The sequence below is a fragment of the Magallana gigas genome, chromosome 4, assembly GCF_963853765.1.
Source record: "Magallana gigas chromosome 4, xbMagGiga1.1, whole genome shotgun sequence".
Lineage (NCBI taxonomy): Eukaryota > Metazoa > Mollusca > Bivalvia > Ostreida > Ostreidae > Magallana > Magallana gigas.
Genome location: NC_088856.1, coordinates 34,448,816 through 34,473,201, shown reverse-complemented (window position 1 = coordinate 34,473,201; position 24,386 = coordinate 34,448,816). Strand labels below are relative to the sequence as shown.

The window sequence follows — 24,386 nt, the reverse complement described above, 5'->3', positions numbered from 1 at the left end:
AGCTGACTGGTAAACCCCCACCACAACTGTAAAGGATTGGACTTTCAGATTCCTACTGGCGCCAATTCTCTGAGTGCAATGACATTGTAAGATAAAGTACATGGCTATAAGTAATGTCTTTTACTAATCAACAATTTTAAATTGTCAATGAGTCCATGACTAATTAGTAAAAGACAGTAAGTTAACGTGGTCTTTCTGATGTTAATTTGTTTAGATTAAAAATAAAGAAAACGATTAATCGCTTTGTATGAATTTTTGAAGAAAAAAAACTCTAGTAAACTTGTACGTCTCTGCATTCTTTTTCTCGTTTACAATGATTGCGAAAATAAAAAAAAGTATTTTTATTTTTTTTTTTCATATTCGTGAGTTGTAGGTGGGGGTCTGTTCGTTATGCTGTTGCATTGAGCCACTGGGGGTGGGGGCTGATAATCCAGGGGTGACTGGTAGGTGTACGCCGGGGGCATCTCGAAATATCTATGCTGTACTCTGTCAGGTTTTGACTCTGTCTTCTCTTTTAACTCCAAACTTTTATTTGTAAATATTGTGTTGCATTTTATGAATTTACAAACCTGTGTAATCAATGTGTGTACTGTATAATGAAGAAATCCCAATGCAGAGTGAAATAAATTATCTCAAACATACCAAACTGTTATACGAAGATTTTGACATGTCAACTATACACACAACCCTAATTCAAAATCAGAAGCAGGAAACAAATTCACCCTAAAATATCATACATATTATACCTGGGAGACTGCTGACCGCGAAATGGCTAAACAATCTAAAATCTCCCGCGCGGCAAAATTAAATTCTCTATAACACCCCCCCCCCCCCCCCCCGCTTACCGGTATTTCAACAACTACTGAGGGTTTCTGTAATTTCTTCTTCAAATGATGTAAATTAAGCTGTAAGAACAGCACACAAGATTGCTGTATTTCAATTATTTGCGTATTGGGTATATGATGAATACATATTTTGTATTAAATAACTAAGGCTGATATCAAAAGTTTGTGAACCGGCTTATAATGCTTCCTTTAATTTTGAAATAATTATAATATTAACATTTTGGCGATTGATATGGGTTAAGTATGTTTTGTCAACAGCCTTTTGGCAATAGAAAAATATCTATATAAGCTAATGAAAAAGCTTCTTAAAAAATGGAATCTTGTTAAAAATTGGCATGCTATTAAATTACCTAGAGTTGTACTTTTAAAACAGATTTCCCTCTAATTTAATTTCTTAATAAGTTTTTTATGCAAATATCAAATGGTCCAACTTTAAATTAAAATACTAGTATTTATAGTGGCGGAATTAAGACGGCATATTCTATAATCCGGGGCATAGCTTAGCTATATATGATCATACTATGAGAGGTATCAGTAGCTAAACATCAAATACGAAACATTTATCAGAAGTTTAATGCTAGCAATGCTTGACTGACAAAGGACATTTCCACAATTCAAACAGATTGCATTCGATGTATATAATTTTGTTCTTTAACAATTAATGCTTTTCCGCACATGTGTCTGTGGTTCACAGCGATAGCGATTACTGCAGCAAAAAAAAAAAAATGAATAAATAACTTCCAAGGTAAAGTTCATTTCATTAGGCAAGGGCAATCATAAATCTTGGATATTTTGGGGGCATGCTCAAAGCATGCTCAAAGCGAAATGACATGATTTTATTATGCTACATGCTTGCGTTGTCAATATATGAGTAAAAATTTTCTAGGTATCAAACGCAAATGCTATATTTTTTTTAAATGTAAAAGCAAACTTTAAAATGTTGGCATGCATGCTTTTGTACTTGAATCAACTTTATATGGCGAGCGATTTGGTCCGTGAGCCTTTTGTTTAGCTACACAGCTGCAAATCAAGGCACAAGCATAGTATACGAAGCTGGAGGATCAACAAATTAACGATTTGATCTGCCTAAAATTTTAATATACGATTTGTCTAGTTATAAACTATATTTAGTAAAGAAAAAATCGATATACCAGGTAATTTTAGCTTTTAAATTTTAAATATTTTCCTATAAGTTTACATAGGGCTCTTCTTTTAAAGGAGATCAAAAAATGACCACAACAATCAAACCATCTTAATTAGGTCAACTTGACTATACGGCAACTTGATAGAGAAATGAAAAAGAGTGATAATTCAATTTATATTACTTTATCATACTTATGTCAGTTACATCAAATAAATTGTTCATCATAAATATTTTATTTGTCCTTCAAACTTTACAAATGAAATGAAATAAAAGGAAATTTATTATTGGTATCCATGCATTTTACAAAGTTATTGCAAATTTACCCACAATAGAATTCAAGTTGAAATATCAAATTTAAAAAAAAAGGTTAAACTGGTGCATCGGTGGCTCAAACCCCTTTTACACTGTACGCGTATTTAGTATATTTCCGTGGAACAACTAAGCCAAGCATTTTAAATGAAACAGGGATCGTAATATTAACACTAAAGGAATATTTTTTGTTTAATATAAAAGGCTGCTTTATTCCCTTTATTAAAAAATCCGAATAATATAGAGTTATCAAACATGGCTGAGGATCAGAGATGGTTAAGCCACCGAAATAACACAAAAAACACAAAAAAATTTAAAGGACACAAAACAACCAACAATCAAACTATTATTAATTATTTCATTGTTTCTCTTCATCCTTGTTTGGCGACACATGCTCATTGCCAGAAGATACAGATGAGCAGTCGAATTCCGACTCTTCAAAATCGTCAGAATAATTACCGGGGGTATTCAAAGATAGTTCACTTTTGAAAAGTCTTGGGTCATAAATCGTAAATGTTTCAAGATAATTCAATTCAACTTTAGCCTTTTCTGGTTCAACAGCTTTTTTCTGATGAAGTAAACAAGGCATCAAAATGTATAGAAATAATGGTAGGAACAAACATGCATGAAGTAAGCCTAGTCCTAAGACCAATAACATCACTTTACCAAAACACAAGAATGCGTAGCTGTCGGAAATTATCAAAATAACTACACCAAGCATGGAAGAGATGGCTGCGTTCAAGATGGGTCCACCCGTTGCGTCAATGGCTTCCTCCAAGACCTTGTCGCGATCATTGCTTTTGAGAGACAAGAAAGCATGGCAGATGTGAACACTGAAATCAACCGAAAACCCTACACTCATCACGAGGTGAATCATCGTCATGGAATTAAGAGAAAGGTCCAAATAGTACATGAAGCCAAATATTCCCACAATGATGCTCACAAGTGTCATCGCCACAACTACTCCTACCACGATATTGGGCATGAAAAAATATTTGACCAACAGAACAACCGCCAAAGTTATACCGACTGTCTGCAAGGTTGTTGACAAAATTTGAATATATTGTTCACAAAGTGTAAAGATGGGGCTAAAAATTATGCATTGTACAGGCGCATGTTTTTCAATCTCCCTAATACGTAACATTAAATCGCCTTGCTCTTCCTGTGTTTTCAAATTTACAGTTCTGAGATGAATTTTGGACGACACAATAGAGTTAGTTGTTTCATCCAATACTATGTCATTAGAAAACATTTGTCCTTGTGGAGATAGAAGAAATTCTCTCAAAGCTTTCACAAAGGCATTTTCTGATGTGCTGTTATAGAATGCGGAATCTTTGTAAACTGCCAACCAATTAATTGCAAAGTTATTGTCAATGTTGTCATCTTTCATTACATTATGGATGAGTGAACGTATCTGGTTTTGTACTTGAGGCGTATGGTACTGGTGAGTGTTTGAAATACATACTGTGACCATAGGGTCGGAGGTAAAATAGGTAGTGTCCCAGACACCATATGTGTAGTAGTAAGAATCTTTTGAAACTAGATTGTGAACATCAAGACCCTGTTTTAAATTCAACGCCCCATATATAGAACTAACAATGTATGCCAAAAATACTACAGCAACAGAAACCTTTCCTGGTTTATATCGGAGAATCAAAGAGATCACTTTCTTCGGGTACTTTTCCAGTGGACTTTCAACATCTTCTCGACTTTTCGGCTGATGACCAGCAAAGCACTGAATAAAACATCTCGATTTCGACTTTCTCTTGTAAATTTCTTTAGATTTTACTCTTTGAGTGCAGCAACAAAAATGTCTTTTCTGTTCGGTACGACACTCGTTGATAGCAATTGCAGGGCAAAGAATAAACAGCTGGTTTAGGTAACAGAAAAACACCGCTACAGCTATAAAACAAATATACGAAAAAATTAGAAATTTCCATAAAATTACTTACACATTTTGAAATAATTCGTGTAGTCTTTTATACAAATTAAATACCTGTGTATAAACAAAATATCTTAATGCTAACAAATACAGCAGAAGCTCCAATGATGAATGCGATCATGTCTGTCACTGACGTAATAGTAATGGCTACCCCACCCTTCTTCAACATGAAAGCCATTCGCTCCTCTACTGTCGATTTATAAAGGGGAGGGGCACCGGCCATTCCGGATAGCAGAATAAACATATCGTCTGTTCCAATGCCTAGGAGACAGAATCAAACGATGTTATACTTTCTTAACTATTTAATCAGAAAATTCATTGAGAAATACAAGTGTTTGATTTACCTATTATAAGGAAAGGGATCACTCCTGCAACGGTCGTGAATTCCAACCCGCACGCCATGACTAACCCAAAAGAAGAAACTATAGATAATAAAGATGCAAAGATGCCAGCGAAGGCCAAATTCATCCGATTCGCCACGTTGTTGCAGTTGAAAGTCGCAGAGGAGATTAACGCATAAACAACCATTATTAGTAATGTTGTAATAAAATAGATAGTTGCACTTTCTTTGATGTTGTCCAATTCTTCGCTTAAGGAATCAGAGTGAGAAAAAGCTATTTCAGTCAGATTTGTGTGAAAGGTTTTCATAGTTTTGATGAAAACTTTCGCCCAATCTTTGGAAAGTTTAGAGGCATTAGTCGTGTTCTGTCTTAGGTAATAACGTAACCTAACGCCGATCGTGTGTACCAAAACGCCGCCGTGAGAAACCGGTTTTGCAAGCAGAGAATTCAGAGAGATTTTGTTATAAACTGGAAACGTCACATTTCCCGTAACAAAGTCGCTTTGAAATTTCGGGGATAGTAAGATACTTCCAACGACTACACACCCACTCCGACCCAATGCACAAATATCTCTGTGTCTGAACTTGCGCATTTCTGAGTCTTCAACAAGGATTTTTTCTCTGATGAAAGCGTCTATTGAGTTGATTTCATTGATATATAATGGCCTCATTATGCTTGACTTATCTTTTGAAACGATAAGGACGTCCCCATACAGACCCTGTCTTGTTAACTGGTATGGCGCAAAGTTGGATCCAGTTGGATCCAGTTGGATCCCCATATAATGCTTCTAAATTGTTTCGGTCTTTTAATGATTTGCTGTCTTCAGGAATATAAAGCGTCTCGACATCATATTGGAATTCTATGTTCAGTATACCTGGTGCCAGCAGTATATTCACTATAATACAACATATCAGCGTTTTTCTGGGATGTTTTGATAAAAAAGATCCAAGATTTTTAAAGAGTTTTTGTATTCTATCTTCATATATCGCTCTGTACAGATTTAGTTTTTCCTTTATTGCTCCCATCCCAAAAAACAATGCATATGATAACTGGAAAAAAAATAAATAAAGAAGTATATAAACTTGGATTATGCCAAAGAAATAATTAAAATAATTCACGAATTGGTTTTGACACTCCCTTACCCAACAGAAAAAAAGATGAAAATTTAATACTTACTATCGATATATTCTTGCACCAACTAAATTGATTTTCAATCTTTTCGTACATAAATATAAATTTTTTACCAGGAAGTTGGAATGTAGCCATTTCAAGAGATAAAATCTATTCTTTTAGAGATATTCGTAATTATAATTAATTTGTCTTAACTTCCTTCTTTAGACCACTTTAAAGCGCATTTTGACAATATCTAATTATTTTTATTCTGAAGATGCTATGCCATGCATGTCATATGATTGACATGCAAGTTTCGTTTCACAGAAGTATTTGTTTCAAAACAAATCGATTGATCCATTTCTTAATTGTGTTCATTGTGATTTGAGCAAGACCCGCAAGAAATACACCAATGAATTACACTTCCTGAAACCAAAGATGACAGATAATTACCGATAGCGGATATTTTGGCAGGTCTATGGAAGGGGTCACAAGGGTTAAAAGGGATAGGGATATGAGATTATCAAAAATTTTTGCGGGCAATATCTATTAGCATTTTGATAATGATTCGCAACAAAGTAGGGAATCGTCGCAGAATTACTGAAGAATTGAAAATTTTATGCCTAAACAAATTGTTTTATTCTACATATGTATATTTTTAATTTCAAACAAAGCAGTTAAGGAATCTTCATAGTCAACGTTAAAAATGCACTGAATGCTGAGATATTGAATTTTGATTTTCGACTGCAGAATTCCACTGGAAAAAAAAAGATCCGAGGCATCGGTATTCAATTTGTCTGCACCGCTTGGTGTGTCATTGGACCGAGGACATTCAAAAAGAAGCATTCAATGCTTATGTATATATTTTTATACTGATGTATATTTATATGAAACATTGTGTATCGCCGCTATAAAACCATTATTTACGCTCTTAGTCAAGGATATGAAACATACATGGGACATCCATATTAACACGTTATTTAGTTAGCTTCCGCGGCAAAATATATAGTGCCAGAACCATTATGGTTAAAAATCTGTTTTATTCAGGAGTATGTATAAAAAATTATACTAATGATTGTTTTTCAAAAGTACATATCAATTTGGTTATGTAAGATTTAAAGTTTCATTTAATATTACAAAAATAAATAAACTCAAAACACGTGAAGACGAACTTATATTTGTGTTCATGGCGCATGAAATAGCAAAGTGAATTCATTTAAACAATAAAATGCTTTCTTTGGTGATTCATTTGGGATATGAAGGTAGCGACATTGCAGAAAAAAATACATATAACCCGCTTTTGCGGGTAAATTTAAAATTAAAGAAAAATTATTCTAACAAATTACTTTGGCAGCCATTTCATTAGTTGCGAATAAGCCAATGATTTATTGCATAGCTGTTCCCATACAAATGAAATGTACATGTTGATACCAATGGTTCAACCCTAAAACCCATCCATTGAACCTACATGTATTGAACAACAGGTTAATGCATGCCACCTAGTTATTGGTATTTTCTGAACGTATACAGTTTGATTTTATCAATATTTTAGACTTGTTTTTAACATCGGAATCAGTCACAGGGCCCTCTATTGTGGCTATAACAATATGAATTCTTTAAGACTTAGTCATTTAATGAATTCCAGAAGTAGTTGTTTAAATCCATCCCTTTATTTAGCCCTAAGACAAAGATTAAATTACGTATTTGGAATTCGAGCAATTACGGCTCAAATAAATTCTGCATCTACTTGCATTTTTTAATTTCTTTTTTTAATTTTGATTTTTAATATCGAATACAGGCTGACTGCAAAAATGAATTCCTGCAGAACTGACACGAAAATTTATTAATTAACGTTTGTGCTAAAGATATCATTATTCTCCTTTTCTTTTATTTATTTTTTTTAAATTTACAACCTATTTAGAACTGGTCCAACGAGGCCATATAGATCTATTCTACCTTTCAAATCTTAGTATTTTTCTTTATTTTTATACAGAACTCTTCTTCTCACTCAGATCAATAGAGTCTAAAAATAACACTATAACTGCTTTATGTACTCAAAAATACAGGAAAATTTAACAGCCATTTACAAAGTAAATGTAATTAACCATTAAACTTTAAGTTTATAATGCAAAATTAATGAGGTGGTTGAACCCGATATATTACTTGATGTTTTGCATCCAGCAAAGTTTAGGCTCAACACGTCCACCTGTTGATGAATCTAAACAGTTATAGGAGTAGTAGTAGCAGTAATAGTAGTAGTAGGAGTAGTAGCAGTAGGCCGCCTCTGTCACATGGTGGCCTGAAATCAGATGATAAACGATGCAGTGTACATAGCTAAACAACGGAGACATAAAAATAGCCTGTCCTCAGACGGTATCAACAGAAATTACGAATAATATTGTAAATAGTATTAGATTTTAGATACCATTGAAAATTGTAAAATCGAAATTTCATTACAAATCAAAATTTCCTTTCAAAATGTATATTTCAAGGTGCATTGCAAATTAAAAACCAAGTGTCAAGCCTTTGTGTATTTCTGATTGAATGACGTTTTGCCACTTAAAGTTTTAAGTAAGTGAATCTTGCTTCTTTATTTAAGAAATAAACAACGTTATTTAGTGAATATGGCGTTATGAATAGCAATTGCTCTGTTGGCATATTCCATGATGCGCGCTAGCTAAAATATGCCAGCAGAGCAGTTGCTATTCATAACGCCATGTTCACTAAATAATCGTTGTTTATTACTTATATTTGCATTTTACCACTCGCAAAATACCCTGTATTAGCCTTGACCTTGACATTTAGCTAAACATCAAAAGTAAACATTCAGACTGTCATGTATCTTTTTAATTCACATAGATTTGTTAACAGAATCAATGATATCTTATAACAGTAATTCCTTTAAAATGTTATCAAAAACATGTTTTAATATTACATGTAAATACGTCAATTTTAATGGAGTTAGAGAAAAACACATGGTGTATCGTATAGTGGTTTAAATCTATAACGTCATGGAAAAGTATATATAACGTTACACCTTTATGACGTCATAGTATACTGACAGAGCAATTGCGATTATAGAGAAATAATTGCAGCTCCTCCGTATGGGCTTACAGTGGGAAAGAACAATAGAAATGCAAATATACATATATGTATACAGGCACGTAGCATCGTTTTTGAAAGTGGGGGGGGAGGGGGGGGGGGCAGACTCATCCAAAAAATTTTGACAAGCAAAAAAAAAAGAAAGAAGGAAATTAGGACTTTCCCAAAATCTTCAAAATCCTAATCCGGGGGGGGGGGGGGGGCTGCGGTACTATATAACTTCAATATCAATCCTAGTTTCCTTATTTTCATATCAATATTTTGATATGAAAATAATGCTACGTGCCTGGTATATAAGAATATGGTGACTTACGGGACGTATTTTGTCGATTTTAATTATTTTACATCCCTTGTCCTTAATAACATCGGGATCATATGTTCATATAAATAATGCATCGGGATCGAAGTTTGTGACGTCACTGTAGCAACGTCACAGATATTCCCACCTTGGAGACCTGCGATTGAGGTTTGTTGTATATTTACCATACACTCAGAATTTTTATAAAAATCATGCCAAAACAGAGACCGGACCCACGGTTGTCAGTGCCCTACGGTAGACCGATCACTCGGCATACGGAGGACCATTCACTTGTAAGTACATGTCATTGTAACATTACAATCCAAAGTTATGTTATAGGCCTATTTTTTTTTATAGTATAACTTATACTTCAACTATTTTCTCACGAATATCATTTAAGATTTCTATATAGATACAATGTATATCGCTGCGCACAACAGTGTTAATTATTCTATTACAAGTGTTATGTCTACCATGTATGAAGAAATAAATTTTTATTTTAAATCTCTCTCTCTCTCTCTCTCTCACAAATATGCACACCAATTAAAATTATAACTGCTTTTTAGTCCTATAGTACTACAATTTTTTTAAATACTAGGTTGAACTTGACTGCAGTGAGCTGGATCCGACCAAAAAAATGACTAAAGCTGAGGTCGAGCTTGTAAGTTTACAACTAATTTTTTGTTACTATAGAACTCTCTCTCGAACTCTCTCTCTCTCTCTCTCTCTCTCTCTCTCTCTCTCTCTCTCTCTCTCTCTCTCTCTCTCTCTCTCTCTCTCTCTCTCAAAACTAATACATAATAAATCTTAAATTATTTTTTTATCTTATCATTTTTCAGTTTTTGGTCCAGCCAAAAGCCATGTTCATTGACAGAGGACAGGTATGTTACATGATTATGAACATGGAATGAACAATGTCATTTACTAATTGTTCTACAATTCATTGGCATATCTTTTTCTTACTATTGTAGTAATTTCATTCGTGTCTGTCTTGAGCTCTAAATTAAGAATAACTAACTGTAAAAGTAAATGTTCTATGGATATATTCAGTATGAACATTGTTTTACTTGATGGCTTACATGATCCCTATGAGATATTTTAGATACAAATCTAACTTGTTAATTTCATTCTGGTTTTTTTGGGGGGGAGGGGTAATTTCTGTATTGCATGTATTCAGTCATGTTTCGGTTTTTCAGCCCCTCAGACCCCCAGTTCCTGTCAATGAGGAAGCTTTGGTAAGTACAGATTTTGATACCTTACATAATAATATAGAAATAAGTTTTAGGGGGGGGGGGGTGGTAGGTATGGGTGTGTATCTGTGTGGGGTGGGGTAAGTATGTGTGTGGGGGGAGGGGGAGGGGTAGGTATTGGTGGGGAGGGTGGTAAGATCTATCATGTTTTTCATAGGGTCTAGGCCCCCGTCACCCCCAAGGTTGTGTACATTGAGTTATTTTAATTTGATTAAACATCCTACTCTCTATAAAAAAAACCATTTTGAACCACTGAAATTCTCTTACTAAAGCCACAGACTCGAAATCATAAACATGCTGAGTAGGAAGTTTGTATTCGAATTGTTAATTTATACACTCAAAGATGACATCATTTTTATCATTTATGAATTTCTTGCTTTGTTTTCCAGAGAGAATTTATAAACGATATTATCGACGTCTCTATAGAGGAGCTGGTATATGGACCTGAGGTATGGCTGATAATTAATATAATTCAAATAAATGATTTCAGAAAATCTTTTTGGTGCTAGAACCATTATAACGTCATAATTGTAGCTACGAAATTTTCCCGTACTTTACGGCTTGTATGTTCTTAATATGAAACAATCATTTGACATTATTTATCAAATCATGGGAAAAGTAATAATCCCAATATCTATATTCATTTTGACATTATTTTAATGGGGAGGTCAAGAGCTTGTGTACTAACTATCGTTTTTGGAGAGACTGCAACAATTCTAGATATATCTTATTAGGCAAAAATGAACAAAACTTCGAGATTTTGGACTTAAATTAATACCATTATTTCATAAAAAAATGACAGCCTAAAACTTTTTTCATCGTGGTTACTAAAAATTTAAGCCCCGAAACACTCTATCAAACAAAGATATTGTTATGAAGCATTATAGAAAGAATTCATATCTTGAATCTTATTATTCTGTAGGAACTTTTTGATTTACTACATCTTGACTTTAAATGTTTGAAGTTGTTCCGATGTGATTTTTTTTGTCACTGCTTCCTTAAATGGGGGGGGGGGGGTACAAACAATGTACTTAGTTCTCACTAAATCCTTGAAAAAATTTTCATAAACAATTTTTACAACTCTCTCTCTCTCTCTCTCTCTCTCTCTCTCTCTCTCTCTCTCTCTCTCTCTCTCTCTCTCATACGTATGTATCGATGTACGTAATTCAATTTTCATTTCAAGGCAAACAGAATTGCTGATGCTGACATCAAAACAGCATTCTTCAATGCTACAAACATTGACTCGGGGAAGAAGGTACTGACGAAGAGAAAAAAAGTAAGGGCTCTACGGAATACATGATGCAACAAGTATAACACACTTTATCATTAAGATGTTTATATTTTTGTCAAGTAATTATACTAATTATGAATTCCTCTTCTTGTTTCAGAAAAATGTTTTTAAGAGAGCTCTGCAGTTCTGTTGTTGTTGCCTGGGAGTTTGATTTTCTAATTATCATAATAATATCACGGAACTTTATTAATACATTTTTATTTTGATAAACAAAATTTATTTTTTTGAATGTTACATTTACATCTAGCTTTGATATATTTCCTTGTTAATTTCCTTTTAAAACTATTATACAAATACAATTTTTAATACCTCTGTTTCTGGTGTTTCTTTTTTGTCCCCTTGAGTTACTCAAATACTTTTGTTTCAATTTTTTTTTTTTTTTGTAATATGACTTGAAATTTAATGCAAAGTATATTTGTGTGTGTGCGTGTGTATGTACGCACGCGCGGCGCGCGCAGTAAGCAACAAGTAGTTAGCAACTGACAGTTGGTTGTCGTATGTAGAGTATAAAAAGTTGTAACTGTTTTCAAACCTGCACCAGAGTAACTGCTTACACCTTTGTTATTTCAACACGTGTTATATGATGTCCGTATAATTGAATTTTACTTGATAAAAAATTATTGTAAAATTGATTAAAAACTTACTTTAAGAACTTATTTAGAATATACATAAAAGTGAAAATTTGACAAATGTTGAATAAATAAAATAAAGCAATTCGTTTCTTAAATTCGATAAACAGAACTAAAGGATATAACACTCTAGAATGGGGTAACCAAGAACGCGTCGCGGGTTGACAATAAATACACTGTATTTTAATAGAATGTGCAAAAACATGTGCAGTGGGAACTAAAGTCACAGGCACGTAGCATCCCCCCCCCCACACTTTTTTTCGCAGGAACAATTTTTTTGAAAATTTACATATAAAAAATTGAATTGTCATGGAGTTGCCCCCCCCCCCCCACTTTTTTGGGAGTATGTAAAAAATTGATATGAAAATAAGGAAAGGAGGAGTGAAATTGAAGTTATACCCCCCCCCCACGGATTAGGATTTTGAAGATTTTAGGAAAGTTTAAATTTCCTTTTGCTTGTCAAGATTTTTTGGATGAGTCTGCCCCCCCCTTTCAAAAACGATGCTACGTGCCTGAGTCAACCTCCTTAGGTGTTGCAAATGGACTATGTGTGTAAGAGTGTAGCTTAGGATATTAACAGAAGCGATAAAATAAATGTTTCTGTCCCGAATTCAATAGAATGATTTTATAAATCTTCAGGAACAGTATAAATTAAAGCAATATGAGCTGTATTTTTTAGAATTTTATTTTGCTGCAATTACCTGCTAGTATGATAAGTCTGCACATAACTTAAACATTTATAATAAGATTTGAAAAAATCATTAATTTTTGTCAAAGCAAATATTTCTCTTCTAAGGAATATATCCTATATTAATAGCAAATCAATTTTTGTACAGGACGACAATAATTCAATTTTGCTCCAAATAAGGCTTCTTAGCGGCCTATTCCACAAAAATATTGCAAACAGAAATTTAAAAACCATGATGTTTTTGTCATTTTAGTAGAAAAGAACATTTCAGTAAAAAAAAAATTCAACATGAAAAATGCAGCTCATATTGCTTTAAATTAAAACATCTATAAGTCTGATGACTTTCTAGCAAAATTATCAAAGGAATAAGGATAACTAGTACTATTAAAGTTGTTTTTGAGAAATATTTTTTTATAACTCCAGGGTCGCGACTAAAACAATATTGTGGTAAGAAAAAGTAAACAAGTTCACTTCCCTGCCGCTCCCCGTTACTTGACTTTACTACACATTACGAATGCCATGGTATTGCATCATCGTATTTAGTACGCATAGCTCTCTCCAGATGGATTTGAATCAATTAAAGATATCGATGGAAAAAGTATATACATACTTCACTACATATAAAAGCAATCAACCGGAACTACATGTATACCCCAGTGTAAGCACGCTTTGTTTGAGGACAAGAACCATTCACTCTGTGTTACTCGAGACATGTGCCACACAAAAAAAATCATGCTGAGCAAAAACTGTTGCGTTTGATTTTCCAGAAGATCAATAGGAAATGGTACAATTGTGAGAGAAGTATTGCAAAGTAGATGCATTCGTTCTTTGCAAATAACATATGCATTGGTGATATTTTAAGTCAAAAATGCAGGAGGAAGGTTAATAGATTAGAAAAAAATGGGGGTGGGGTGGGTGAGTTTTTTGTCCACTTGCCATTCCGGCATCAGGTACGTCCCCTTATAAAGGATTAATAAGGAAAAAAAATCAGTTGAATTTACACTGAATGATGATAGTGATCGAACGCCTCGTAACAATCCTTCTACATCTACAAACTTCACTCTTCCTTTTATTTCTGTTGAGAAAACTAATGGACGTGCATTATTTGTCGCAAAGAGTCAAATGGTTGGCGACCTTTGAAATCGCGTCACGCGAGACTTTCGATAGTTGGTTTGCAAATAAACGAATATAAAGATTTGAACATGTATTATAGAATGTAAACTGAATACAAAATTAATAAAAAAAAAAGTTCATAACTTATACTGCTCGGACAACGACTGTGAAACTTTATTTTCAATCACTATACATTCTCGGAACTAGAACCTAAATTAAATCGATGTGTTTTTTTGTAAAGACAGAAATCAATACCGGTCAGTCAAGTCTATTGTTATACTAGTATATAAATGTTCCTTTGAAAATTCTGAAACGATATCGACAAGCGCAGATTTACACCTTAATAGAATTCCTGTTTTAATTTGATACATTTATATGTGTTTATTTAAAAACATTTTGAAATTACATAGCATGCCTATACAAACACAGTCAAATAGGCAAATTTCTTCCTTTTCTTACACCCTATTACATGCGTGGCGCCAATGAATATGAGGAGACTAATATACACAGCAGCTCCGCTACCGCTTTAATAACGGGCAGCTTTTTGTTTAAAATTACCAGGGCAAGAGTTATCGTTCGTTCTTCTACTTCCTTTTCTTTTGGGCATTTTCAAATAAGTCAAATTAATATTCATAAACAGATAAAGTAGTGTTATACCCGGTGAAGTTCTTTTTTTTGAAAACAACAAACGGGGGTTTTAATTAACGAGTTGTGTGCCCTTAGTTGAAGCACCATAAAAGAGGGAAACAGTGACGTCGACGGCAATGAAAGCAAATTGCAGCGCCTCAACGTAAAAAGTATTTGAATATTTAAAAGCATATATCGGTATCCGTCTTTGAATATAATGTAATCTTATTTCTGAAAGTAATTGTAACCCGTCATAAATCAAGGTTATATGGGACACCTGTCGATATCAACGTAGATAAAAGAATACAATGATCGAACAAAATACCTTGACCGTTTTAGAATTTTCAAATTTCACAACATTTAACTAAAAAATAATTTTTGAAATGGTAAAAATTAAGAAAAACCCCAGCAGGATTCGAACTCATGACTTACAGATTCACGGTAAACGCTCATATCATATTGCGCTACACTGTAAGGGAACAATTATGGGAGAGAAAAGATTTATAAATTTTTTTTCCAGTTAATGGTTTATTTCGATCAGAAATATGTACATGTAACAATATGGAGGTGTCTCATGCCACCTTAAAATTTTGATGCAGTATTCTAGTTTATGGAAATAATGAAGACCGAAAAGTAAGTGACTCAGTAAGTAGTGTTTATTATAATAACAAAAACTCAACGTTAGACATTCGTCGCAACTATAAAACAATATAAACATTCGGAAAAAGTTTCATTCCACTGAGAGAGAAAGAGAGAGAGAGCATTTAAATATTTCATAACATTTTCACGCAGTATTTTTGTTTTTGCAAATGATAAAATACATTGCATTGAGATGAACAGTTTGGATTTATGGAAGACAACGTACAGTCGTAAATATGTATCAAATCTGAGAACACAACAATATTTGTATATGCTATAGTACATTACAGTAAATAATTTTTCAAACATATCTTATTCATGATAATGTTATAAAAGGACAATGTTTGCCAAAGGAAAAAACATCCAACAATTTCATAGCGTATTTTCATCTATACTCATGAGTGGTAGGTGGGGGTGCGTTGGTTATGTTCTGGTATTGAGGGGGAGGGTAGACGGGGTCGTTGTACTGAGGCGCTGGGGGTGGGGGTTGGTATTCCGGGGGTGCCTGGTTGGTGTACGCCGGGGGCATTGGTCCCGTATTCATTGGTTGAGTTCCACCATAGGTAAACCCGCCTGTTGCAAAAGAAACATTTATATCATTGTATGCATTGAGTTTATCATTACATTGAATTACATAATTATTTCTTTAGATAATTTGATCAGTGTTTGATTACTATAATTATGACTATATATTGTTGAGTGGGATTGACAATTCAAACATATCCAAGAAGTATAATATTGCAAATACAAGACAGAAATCGAAACTCTTACTGTTGTAGGGTGGCGCTGATGGGGAATTTATATACGTGACATTATTGGACACGCCCACTCCGGGTTGTACGACTCGACCTCTGACCCCAGTCGTTTTACATTTACAGACAACAACACAGATGAACACGATGATTCCGATGACGACTGCTAAGGCGAACAACCCCCCTATCACCGCCCCGGCGATCGTCCCCACAGAGCTACTGCAATAGACAAAAACATAACCACGTGTTATGGACAATAGTCGAATACAACACCAAATGTTAGAGTCTATATACATTAGTCAAATATCAGTACATATTCTCATACAGCAAAAAACAGACAAAACCAGCACCACGTGTAGGGTAACAGATAAAAGCACCGCTGTACGGATTAATCAATAGACGTAAACGCCACCACTTGTTATTAATGGGGTAGGGGTGAATTCAGCCTGACAAAATGTCTCAAAGACAACCATTTACATGAAATAAATATATACCAAATGTATTATAAAAGAACATATTTACATTTTCCAGTGTCTATGATAACAGAACGATTTTATAAAATGTAATTCAATACATTTCATCAAGGACCATTTTGATTATGGGAATCATTTTTTGAGTATTAATTTTGGTTAGCTGCAGGTCTGTAGTTCCCGGTCTGAAATAAATTCGGATGGACGTCGTCCATCGTCAGACCGGATGCTACAGAGCATAGTCAAATTCAAATTGATTCGTTGTGTCATCACAGACAGAGGCGCTGAAAATGTAAATATCTCTTTTAATCATTAAACTGCTGAAAGTGTATACATGTAAAAATAAATAATAAGAAATCATTCTTTAGATATTATGAGGTGATCAAATATACAGTCGAGCGTGATCAAATCTATCATTAATCCCTATCGTATTTGATTACCCCATAATTCTCAAAGAATGCGTATAATTCTGAGATATTCCTTTAAAATCAAAATAAAAAAAATCAAACATGACCTCCTCTCTCTCTCTCTCTCTCTCTCTCTCTCTCTCTCACCCATATAATTTATATCAATTTAATGATTGTATTCATGAATAAATTTGAATTTACATGTGAAATGTATTTGATAACAGTTTTTTTTTGTTCACTATTCACTATTTTACTATTCATGTTTATATCACAGTGCAGAATAGACTGTTTTTACATTACATTGATTTTTCTTCATTTTTCCAGTACCATTTTTTTCTTTGTAATAATTAATTTTTATCAAAACATATTACCATTTCACAAGTTTGGTTTTTAAAGAAGTTTTATTTAGAAATTCCCATTTTGCTCAACTACTTTTCTTTTTACATTTTTCAACATGTAACTAACAGTTAAGGTGAAATGGGGAAACACATGAGTATATGGGTGCCCGGTTGTCTTGGGACTTATACTTACTCATAGTAATAGTAGTACTTACTCATAGTAATAGTAGTAGTAGTAGTAACATCTGTAGTTGGAGTAGTAGTAGGAGTAGTAACAGTAGGAGGCCGCTCTCACGGAGGCATTCACTGAAAAACCAAGTACGCCATATTTCAAGGAAGTTGTTAAAGACATGTCACTTTCGAAAATAACGGCAAAAAAAAAAAATATGACGCGAACTGCCATGTTTACTCAGTCGTATTTTCCCTTTATTTCTAGTGTTTTGCCCTCCTTCATTCCATCCCAGCGATAACGATCGATTTTAAAAAACTGTTCGCCTTACATGCCAAATAGGGACACTCAAGGCCTCTGCATGATAAACATTTAAAGATGTTTCTGAAATCTAAGGAGTTTTTTGCTTTTTGTTTTGCATAGAGGTTTATTTGCATAGAGGTGTACATGTACTTAACGATCTTAGTTATTTTGAAATGTATTTTCTTTTTACCCAGAAAAAATCATCCACAAATGACGAAGACATAATATAGGTAAAACAGTGTAATAGGGAAAATACATGAACATCTATCGAATATTTTTCTTGATGTCAGAAAATGATAAGATTATTTGCTAAAATAACTTGAATGGATGGAATATTATAAAATGCATTAGATGTTGCTACCTTTTCTGTACTGAATATGGAGAACGCTTATGTAGGTTTTGCCTATTACCCATTAGATGCATTAATATTATATGAATTCTTCAGTATGTTGGGCGGGTAAGATCCTCAATTAATTACATTAAACAGAATTAAGATGGCTCGACACACCAATGCATAAAATTACTGATAAATAAAGAATCATTTTGAAAACTAATTACAAAAAAGGAACACCGATATCGGCTTTGAATTATTTTAATTGATTTTTTGGTACCTTTTTAATAGAAAGCAAAAACATCGTTTTAGTTTTATAATTCAGATGTAAAAATTTTATATCAATTCAATGCACAATACAATAATCTATATAAATACATACTAAAGGCCAATAAAAAAGCCAAATAAACTTTTAAACCTATGCATAAAAACAACAAATTAACTGTCACTCGCATTAAACAATTGCTTTTAAATCATATTTCAACAAGAAATTGAAACGAAATTATGAAATTAAAGAAAATGGGATATCTACAACAATTTTAACTTTATTGCAAGTTTTGTTTGCTTATTGTTTAAACCAAATGTCTAATCAGATCATGGAACATTAGCTGTAACATAATAATAGTAATAATACAAATGGAAAATTTAGAATACACACAGTATATTACATAGGTAATGCATCCGAACACCTATCATTGTGAAATTCACTGATTGAATATGGCGTTATTAAAACAAAAGTAAGCCTTTGAAATCATATAGATACTTACTGGATATATCAGAGTATCAAATTACACGCTAAAGATTTACTGAGGAACGCTAGACCCCATGACCCAACAACGAAAATGGCATTTCAAAATCTCTTGAGGGTTCTAGTTCAATACGAACTCAGGGATATACATGTATACTGTGATACCGTGTGCGCCTGAATGTTCTTACTGCATGTATATACTATAAAATGAACAAGTATCAATCAAATGTATACTTTAAGATTGTATAAGTCAACAATATAGCATGCGCCTAAATGTTCTAAATTTTACATCGTAGAAAAGTTTTATAAACATACTGTGTTGTAAGATAAACAAGCGTATATTAAATTATACGAGATAACCTAAATGACAAATATGAAACTGTGGGTTGTATTTTGTATTGATATTTCATAACAAGAGTATTCTTAAGCCAACCTATACAATACATAAAATTGCGCACCAAGTTCTCTGTATACTTTCACAAATTTGTCTATTTTTAACCCATGTTCGTTCCAATATTTATTGATTATATAATATCATACTTTTGGAAGGGCACAGAGAAGAGAAATATCGGTTCGAAAGACTTACATGATAGAGCAGTGACAATGAAGAGAAGGAAGTCTCGCGCCATGGCCGTCATACTCTCCATTTTGTTTTCCTCAGACTTGGTTGTTTTGTCGTCGTCTTGGTAGGAAACCACTGGGGTCAGAATTTTATTTACCCTTTGAAAACCATCATAATCCGATTTTACTTCGATCACGATTTCCTAATCATCCGTGACGGAAAGTAGAAAAGACATTTAAACTTCAGCGTGACGTCAAAAAGGAAACTCTTTGTATATCAAAACATATATATATATATATAGGTGACTGTGAACAGTTATCAGGATTGAGAAATATCTTTCTCTCTCTCTCTCTCTCTCTCTCTCTCTCTCTCTCTCTCTCTCTCTGAGAAATACACGTAATGATATGTCACAATAATAAGTAAATCATTTTATTTCATGTTTGCATAAAGATAAAGTAGTGATTGAAACTACAATCATAGAAACACAAGTTACATATGCAAGGTTAATTAAGGAGAAAAACACAGCACTGTCTGTCACTCGAGTTTAAAGTTCTTGTCAAAAGACGCACATACATGTAACTACACGTGTAGTTTATTTCACAGCAGGATGTTAGTATTTTGGAGGTGGAAAGTTCCCGCCCGGGGGTGGGTAACTTCCGCCCGGGGGTGGGTAACTTCCGCCCGGGGGTGGATAAGCTCCAGTTCCATAGGCAGGGGGTGGGGGAGGGTACTGGCCGGGTGGGTACGCTGGGTTACCTCCTCCAAAAGAGGGAGGCGGTGGTTGATTGAATCCTCCTGTAAATAGGAAACAATATATTGCTTCCTGATTAAACTAAAACTAGACATATATGTATGCTTAATTTGCAATTCTTCTGACGTATTTGAATGAAAAATATTTCTTTTTTTACATTTAATAAAACGATTGTTACGATGTAACATAGAAAAAAATAATAGAAGCTACACAGATGGGCTTTTAAGATAAATGTAGGATTCTGTGGGTGTTATAACAATTTTAATATACAGATTTGAATGAATTGAACACCTGGGAAAGTAAATTTTGTGTGATATAGAAGCGTACACTTTCAAGTTTTCATCACACATTTTAGAAACATTTTAACAAGAGCTTGGACTTTGGGTAGTCTTGTCAAACAGCAATGTGAGGTAAGCCTGTCTATTTCATTGCTGGCCACTCAGCCGTTGCTCTATGAAATCAACTAGATTTGTCTGGCTTTTGATCCAAGACTACGCAATCTATGAATAATTCACCTGAAACCAGCGTCATTTTTAGCTTGTTTTGATGCAAGGAAAAGATAGTTACGTTCTACCGAAAGTCCAAGGTCTTGTTATAATGGTTCTTAACAAAAAGTACATTGGGAGATGCATGTAAGTATATTTTTACAATGTACATATGAATACTGTTTGGTGGTACCTTGGGGTGGTGGCGGTTGAATGGTGGTGATGGTGGTTGCCGGGGTAATGTTTGTCACACGCCCTCTAGTGACCACCTTCTTCTTACAGAAGATCGCGATCACCACAAATACGATGATGGCGAATATGATGACCCCCGCCACAGCGCCACCTATCACGTCCACGCTCCTGTCAATCAAACACAACAAAATAAACAATTATCAAATATTTCATCAATGTTTTTATATACATGAGTTTATTTTGAGATCTCGTAACTTCGCCATTTATGAATTCTAATCATAGGGGCTCGTCACGAAGTTTTTCAACCTTTTATATCTACCACCTCTATACAATAAAATATTTTATTGTATAGAGGTGGTAGATATAAAAGGTTGAAAAATATTTTATTGTATAGAGGTGGTAGATATAAAAGGTTGAAAAACTTCGTGACGAGCCCCTGTGATTCTAATGGGGCATGTTTTTTCAATGTTTGGTCAAATTTTTTTCTTCAGTTTTTGTTATTTACAATGCTTTAGGAATGTATTTCTAATGATCAAATGATTTTTGAGAGTCAGTCGTAGATTTAGATACAGGGCTCACAATTCTTTGTCATGTAAACAAGGCTCGTGTCCTGTTTTTGTTTACATACAATGAAGGTTCAATATACCAGTAAAAAAATCTTTTTCAAGCTGATTTGTCTATCTTCTTATTCATTTTAAGCACGAATAAACAGTACCTAACGTTTACCACATTCATTTTAGGTCTAAATTTTCAATTTTCACTCTAACATTCAAAATGTAAACAAACGCTTTGTTTACATAGCAGAGAATTGTAAGCTTTGTAACTCGCTTATATCTCAATAAATGACACTCAAATTTTGGTTGCCTATTAAAAATGCCTTTCTTAAGCATTGTAAACATTAAAATCGGAAATATAATTTTTGACCAAAATCGTGACCATGCCCCTTTAATGCAAAATGATAAAAATTTTGAACATATTTTATTGCATTATGTATTGCAATGGGATTGGGCACAAGCTATAAAAACTTCATTCGCCCTCTCCCTACATGTAAAAACAACAAATACAATATAATTGCAGATACGTCTCAGTTTGTACTTATACATTGTCAATTATCAGTACGTAGATATTTGATAAACGTAGTAAGAAAGTTAATGTTATCTACTATTAATGTTACATGTATGCAAGGATGAACGAGATATATAAATAAAAATAAGCAAAATGTTGTAAAAAATACTCAAATTTGTGATTATTCAAATCTGCCAGTACCTTAAATATAAATTTGAACAATAGAAAGAAGGTATTTATTTTCATCCACGCTGAGTGAGTCGTCTCCACAAAGTAAGGAACGAGAGTCAAGAATACGAATTTTGTCAAATCTAAGAAATTTATTAAAAAATTCTTCCCTAACAGTTGCATACTTAGGACAAGAGAAAAAAAAAGTGATGTGCGTCTTCAAACTTCCCACATAAACAAAGAGGGCTTGATCTAACATTGCATCTATATAGATCTTTGATAGAAATGAAAGGTACACTGAAAATATTTCCTAAAGCTTTGAAATTCATAAGTTTAATTTACACTTTTTTTTCCTGAAATAAGTTTATCGAATGAATAACTACAATTAAAAATGAATGTGAAGCAGATTGTACTCACACATCGTCGGAGTAGCTATAGTTGCAGTAGTAATAGGAGTAGGTGTACGAGTAGTAGCAGTAGACGCCGACCGTGCTCCGAATATCTGGTTAAACGAAAGAGAAAATTTAATACTCAAATACAAGGAATATTGCTTTGTGTGCGTGTATTAAATGGGTTCAAAACATAATTAATACTTATCTTAATGAATTTTTAAAAAGATTAATCAAGCTATATCAATTATTTACTGGTGACTATTTAATTCATTTTTAATACGTCATGTCTACACTCCGCGTGTATTTTACTTGTAAAATTGTCCTGGTTGCTTCTGCAGCTAGGGTATAGAAATATAATCACAGACAACGGGTGCATTATATTTTAATCTATATGACATCACAAACCATGAACCTATGTATGATAATAAGTATGATAATAAACCTTGCACCAAAAGCTAAAATGGTTGAGCGAAAAATGTTTGGCTTGACTAACAAGCATTTAACATTCAAGAAGCGATATTTTTCAAAAGAAATGAATCGATTTTCGTAAATAATAATTACCTGCACTGAATTGTAATATGTTAACGTTCATTTTATCACGGACAGTTGATGGGACAAACAAAGCAGTGAATTATTTTTGTCAGCACAGTTGTAAAAGTTATGTTAAGATGAACGTCAAAATATTATGATTTAACCCGTAAATAAGTTATTGTTCTTATCAAATTCCAAAGCGATGTATGGTTTATAAGGTTAATTTTTATGTACATTTAGCTTAACCATATATGATAAATAATAATGGTTTCCTCCTAAATAAGTTAAAAGTGAAAAGTATATCAACCCGAATATTTGTGTATCTGATTAAGTACTGATTAAGTACTTTAAATAATGTTTCAAAATGGTTCATTTCCACCCGAGGTTAAACTTGATTGCAAAATAACCAAAGGAGGCGCTATTTACTTGAATTCCATATTTATTTTATAACACTTATTAATCATATTGAGAAGTTAGCAACTTCAACGAACAGTTATAATTTCATGTTCAATCGTACCCCCCCCCCCCCTTCCATCTCGATCAGGTCACCATGACAGAAGAATCACGGCTTATTCAGTTTTTTAATGCCAGTCTCAAAATGATTGAAAAGTCAGTTCAAATTCTAAATTAATATGAAATGATCTTCAAAGGTTGATGTTTCAATATTTTAATATATTTTACCAATGTAATACTAATAATAGCTACGAAAATACAAGTTACTTTATCAAAGTTTACGAATCTACGAATTTTCGCCACTCTCGAGAATTTCTTCTCGATCCATTAGACACACTATAATTTAAAACAGACTTACTTGCAAACAGTAAACACAGAAACATCCCAAGACTCGGGGCCGCTGGAATCGCCGTCATTTTGGTCAGTGACTTTAACACAATTGCAAACGGTGTCATTAAAACTCAGTCTATTTACATGGATATCTAAGCAATGAACTATTTCAAAATTCTCAAATCCTGCCAAGCCATTATGCAAACAGTTTTCTTCACTTTTAAACGACCATTTAAATTCCATATACATATATGTCTTTTAATAGCAAGTGACCCAAAGTTGCTTCAGGGGATATACTCGGACGAATTTTGATTGAAAAAAATCTGGCCACTACTACAGTCTGGTCAGTGTCTCACAGTCGAGCAATAGAAAAAGGCGGGGGTGGGAGGTTCTGTTGAATATAAGTTGTATTCCGTGGAAAGACTATGATTCTAATTAGCTTTGGAGCTACGATATGAGAATAGTTCACTTTCTAATGGATGTGACTTTTTCCTCAAATGTCCATTAAAATATACGAAGATTTTATGTGTTCGAAGATATTTTATTTGACGTTTTTTTTTAAAAATGTCCAGTGAAATATACGAAGATTTTGCCGCGTCAAACGTTGAAAT

The 24,386-nt window shown here is 33.5% G+C and overlaps 4 protein-coding genes across 4 annotated transcripts; 1 reads left to right on the top strand and 3 right to left on the bottom strand.

Annotated features, from left to right (window-relative positions):
- Positions 1-2,155: 2,155 nt before the first annotated feature.
- LOC105334885 (patched domain-containing protein 3) lies at positions 2,156-5,904 on the bottom strand. Its single transcript, XM_066082212.1, has 4 exons — positions 5,758-5,904; positions 4,585-5,630; positions 4,295-4,501; positions 2,156-4,200 (listed from the first exon to the last, which is right to left on the bottom strand). Exons 2-4 carry the CDS (start codon positions 5,357-5,359, stop codon positions 2,657-2,659), a joined length of 2,526 nt encoding a protein of 841 aa, XP_065938284.1. The 5' UTR covers positions 5,360-5,630; positions 5,758-5,904; the 3' UTR covers positions 2,156-2,656.
- A 3,310-nt stretch (positions 5,905-9,214) lies between these two features.
- Positions 9,215-11,940, top strand: LOC105334884 (uncharacterized). The gene is made up of 7 exons (XM_034451158.2): positions 9,215-9,384; positions 9,690-9,752; positions 9,931-9,972; positions 10,288-10,326; positions 10,731-10,790; positions 11,525-11,617; positions 11,730-11,940. The coding sequence occupies exons 1-7, from the start codon at positions 9,304-9,306 to the stop codon at positions 11,781-11,783; spliced, it is 432 nt and encodes a 143-aa protein (XP_034307049.2). The 5' UTR covers positions 9,215-9,303; the 3' UTR covers positions 11,784-11,940.
- Positions 11,941-15,330: 3,390 nt separating this feature from the next.
- Positions 15,331-19,652, bottom strand: LOC105334883 (uncharacterized). The gene is made up of 4 exons (XM_011438490.4): positions 19,433-19,652; positions 17,511-17,601; positions 16,100-16,299; positions 15,331-15,901 (listed from the first exon to the last, which is right to left on the bottom strand). The coding sequence occupies exons 1-4, from the start codon at positions 19,491-19,493 to the stop codon at positions 15,714-15,716; spliced, it is 540 nt and encodes a 179-aa protein (XP_011436792.3). The 5' UTR covers positions 19,494-19,652; the 3' UTR covers positions 15,331-15,713.
- A 168-nt stretch (positions 19,653-19,820) lies between these two features.
- LOC105334882 (uncharacterized) lies at positions 19,821-23,962 on the bottom strand. Its single transcript, XM_011438489.4, has 4 exons — positions 23,804-23,962; positions 22,487-22,571; positions 20,838-21,004; positions 19,821-20,203 (listed from the first exon to the last, which is right to left on the bottom strand). Exons 1-4 carry the CDS (start codon positions 23,898-23,900, stop codon positions 20,019-20,021), a joined length of 534 nt encoding a protein of 177 aa, XP_011436791.3. The 5' UTR covers positions 23,901-23,962; the 3' UTR covers positions 19,821-20,018.
- Positions 23,963-24,386: the final 424 nt, after the last annotated feature.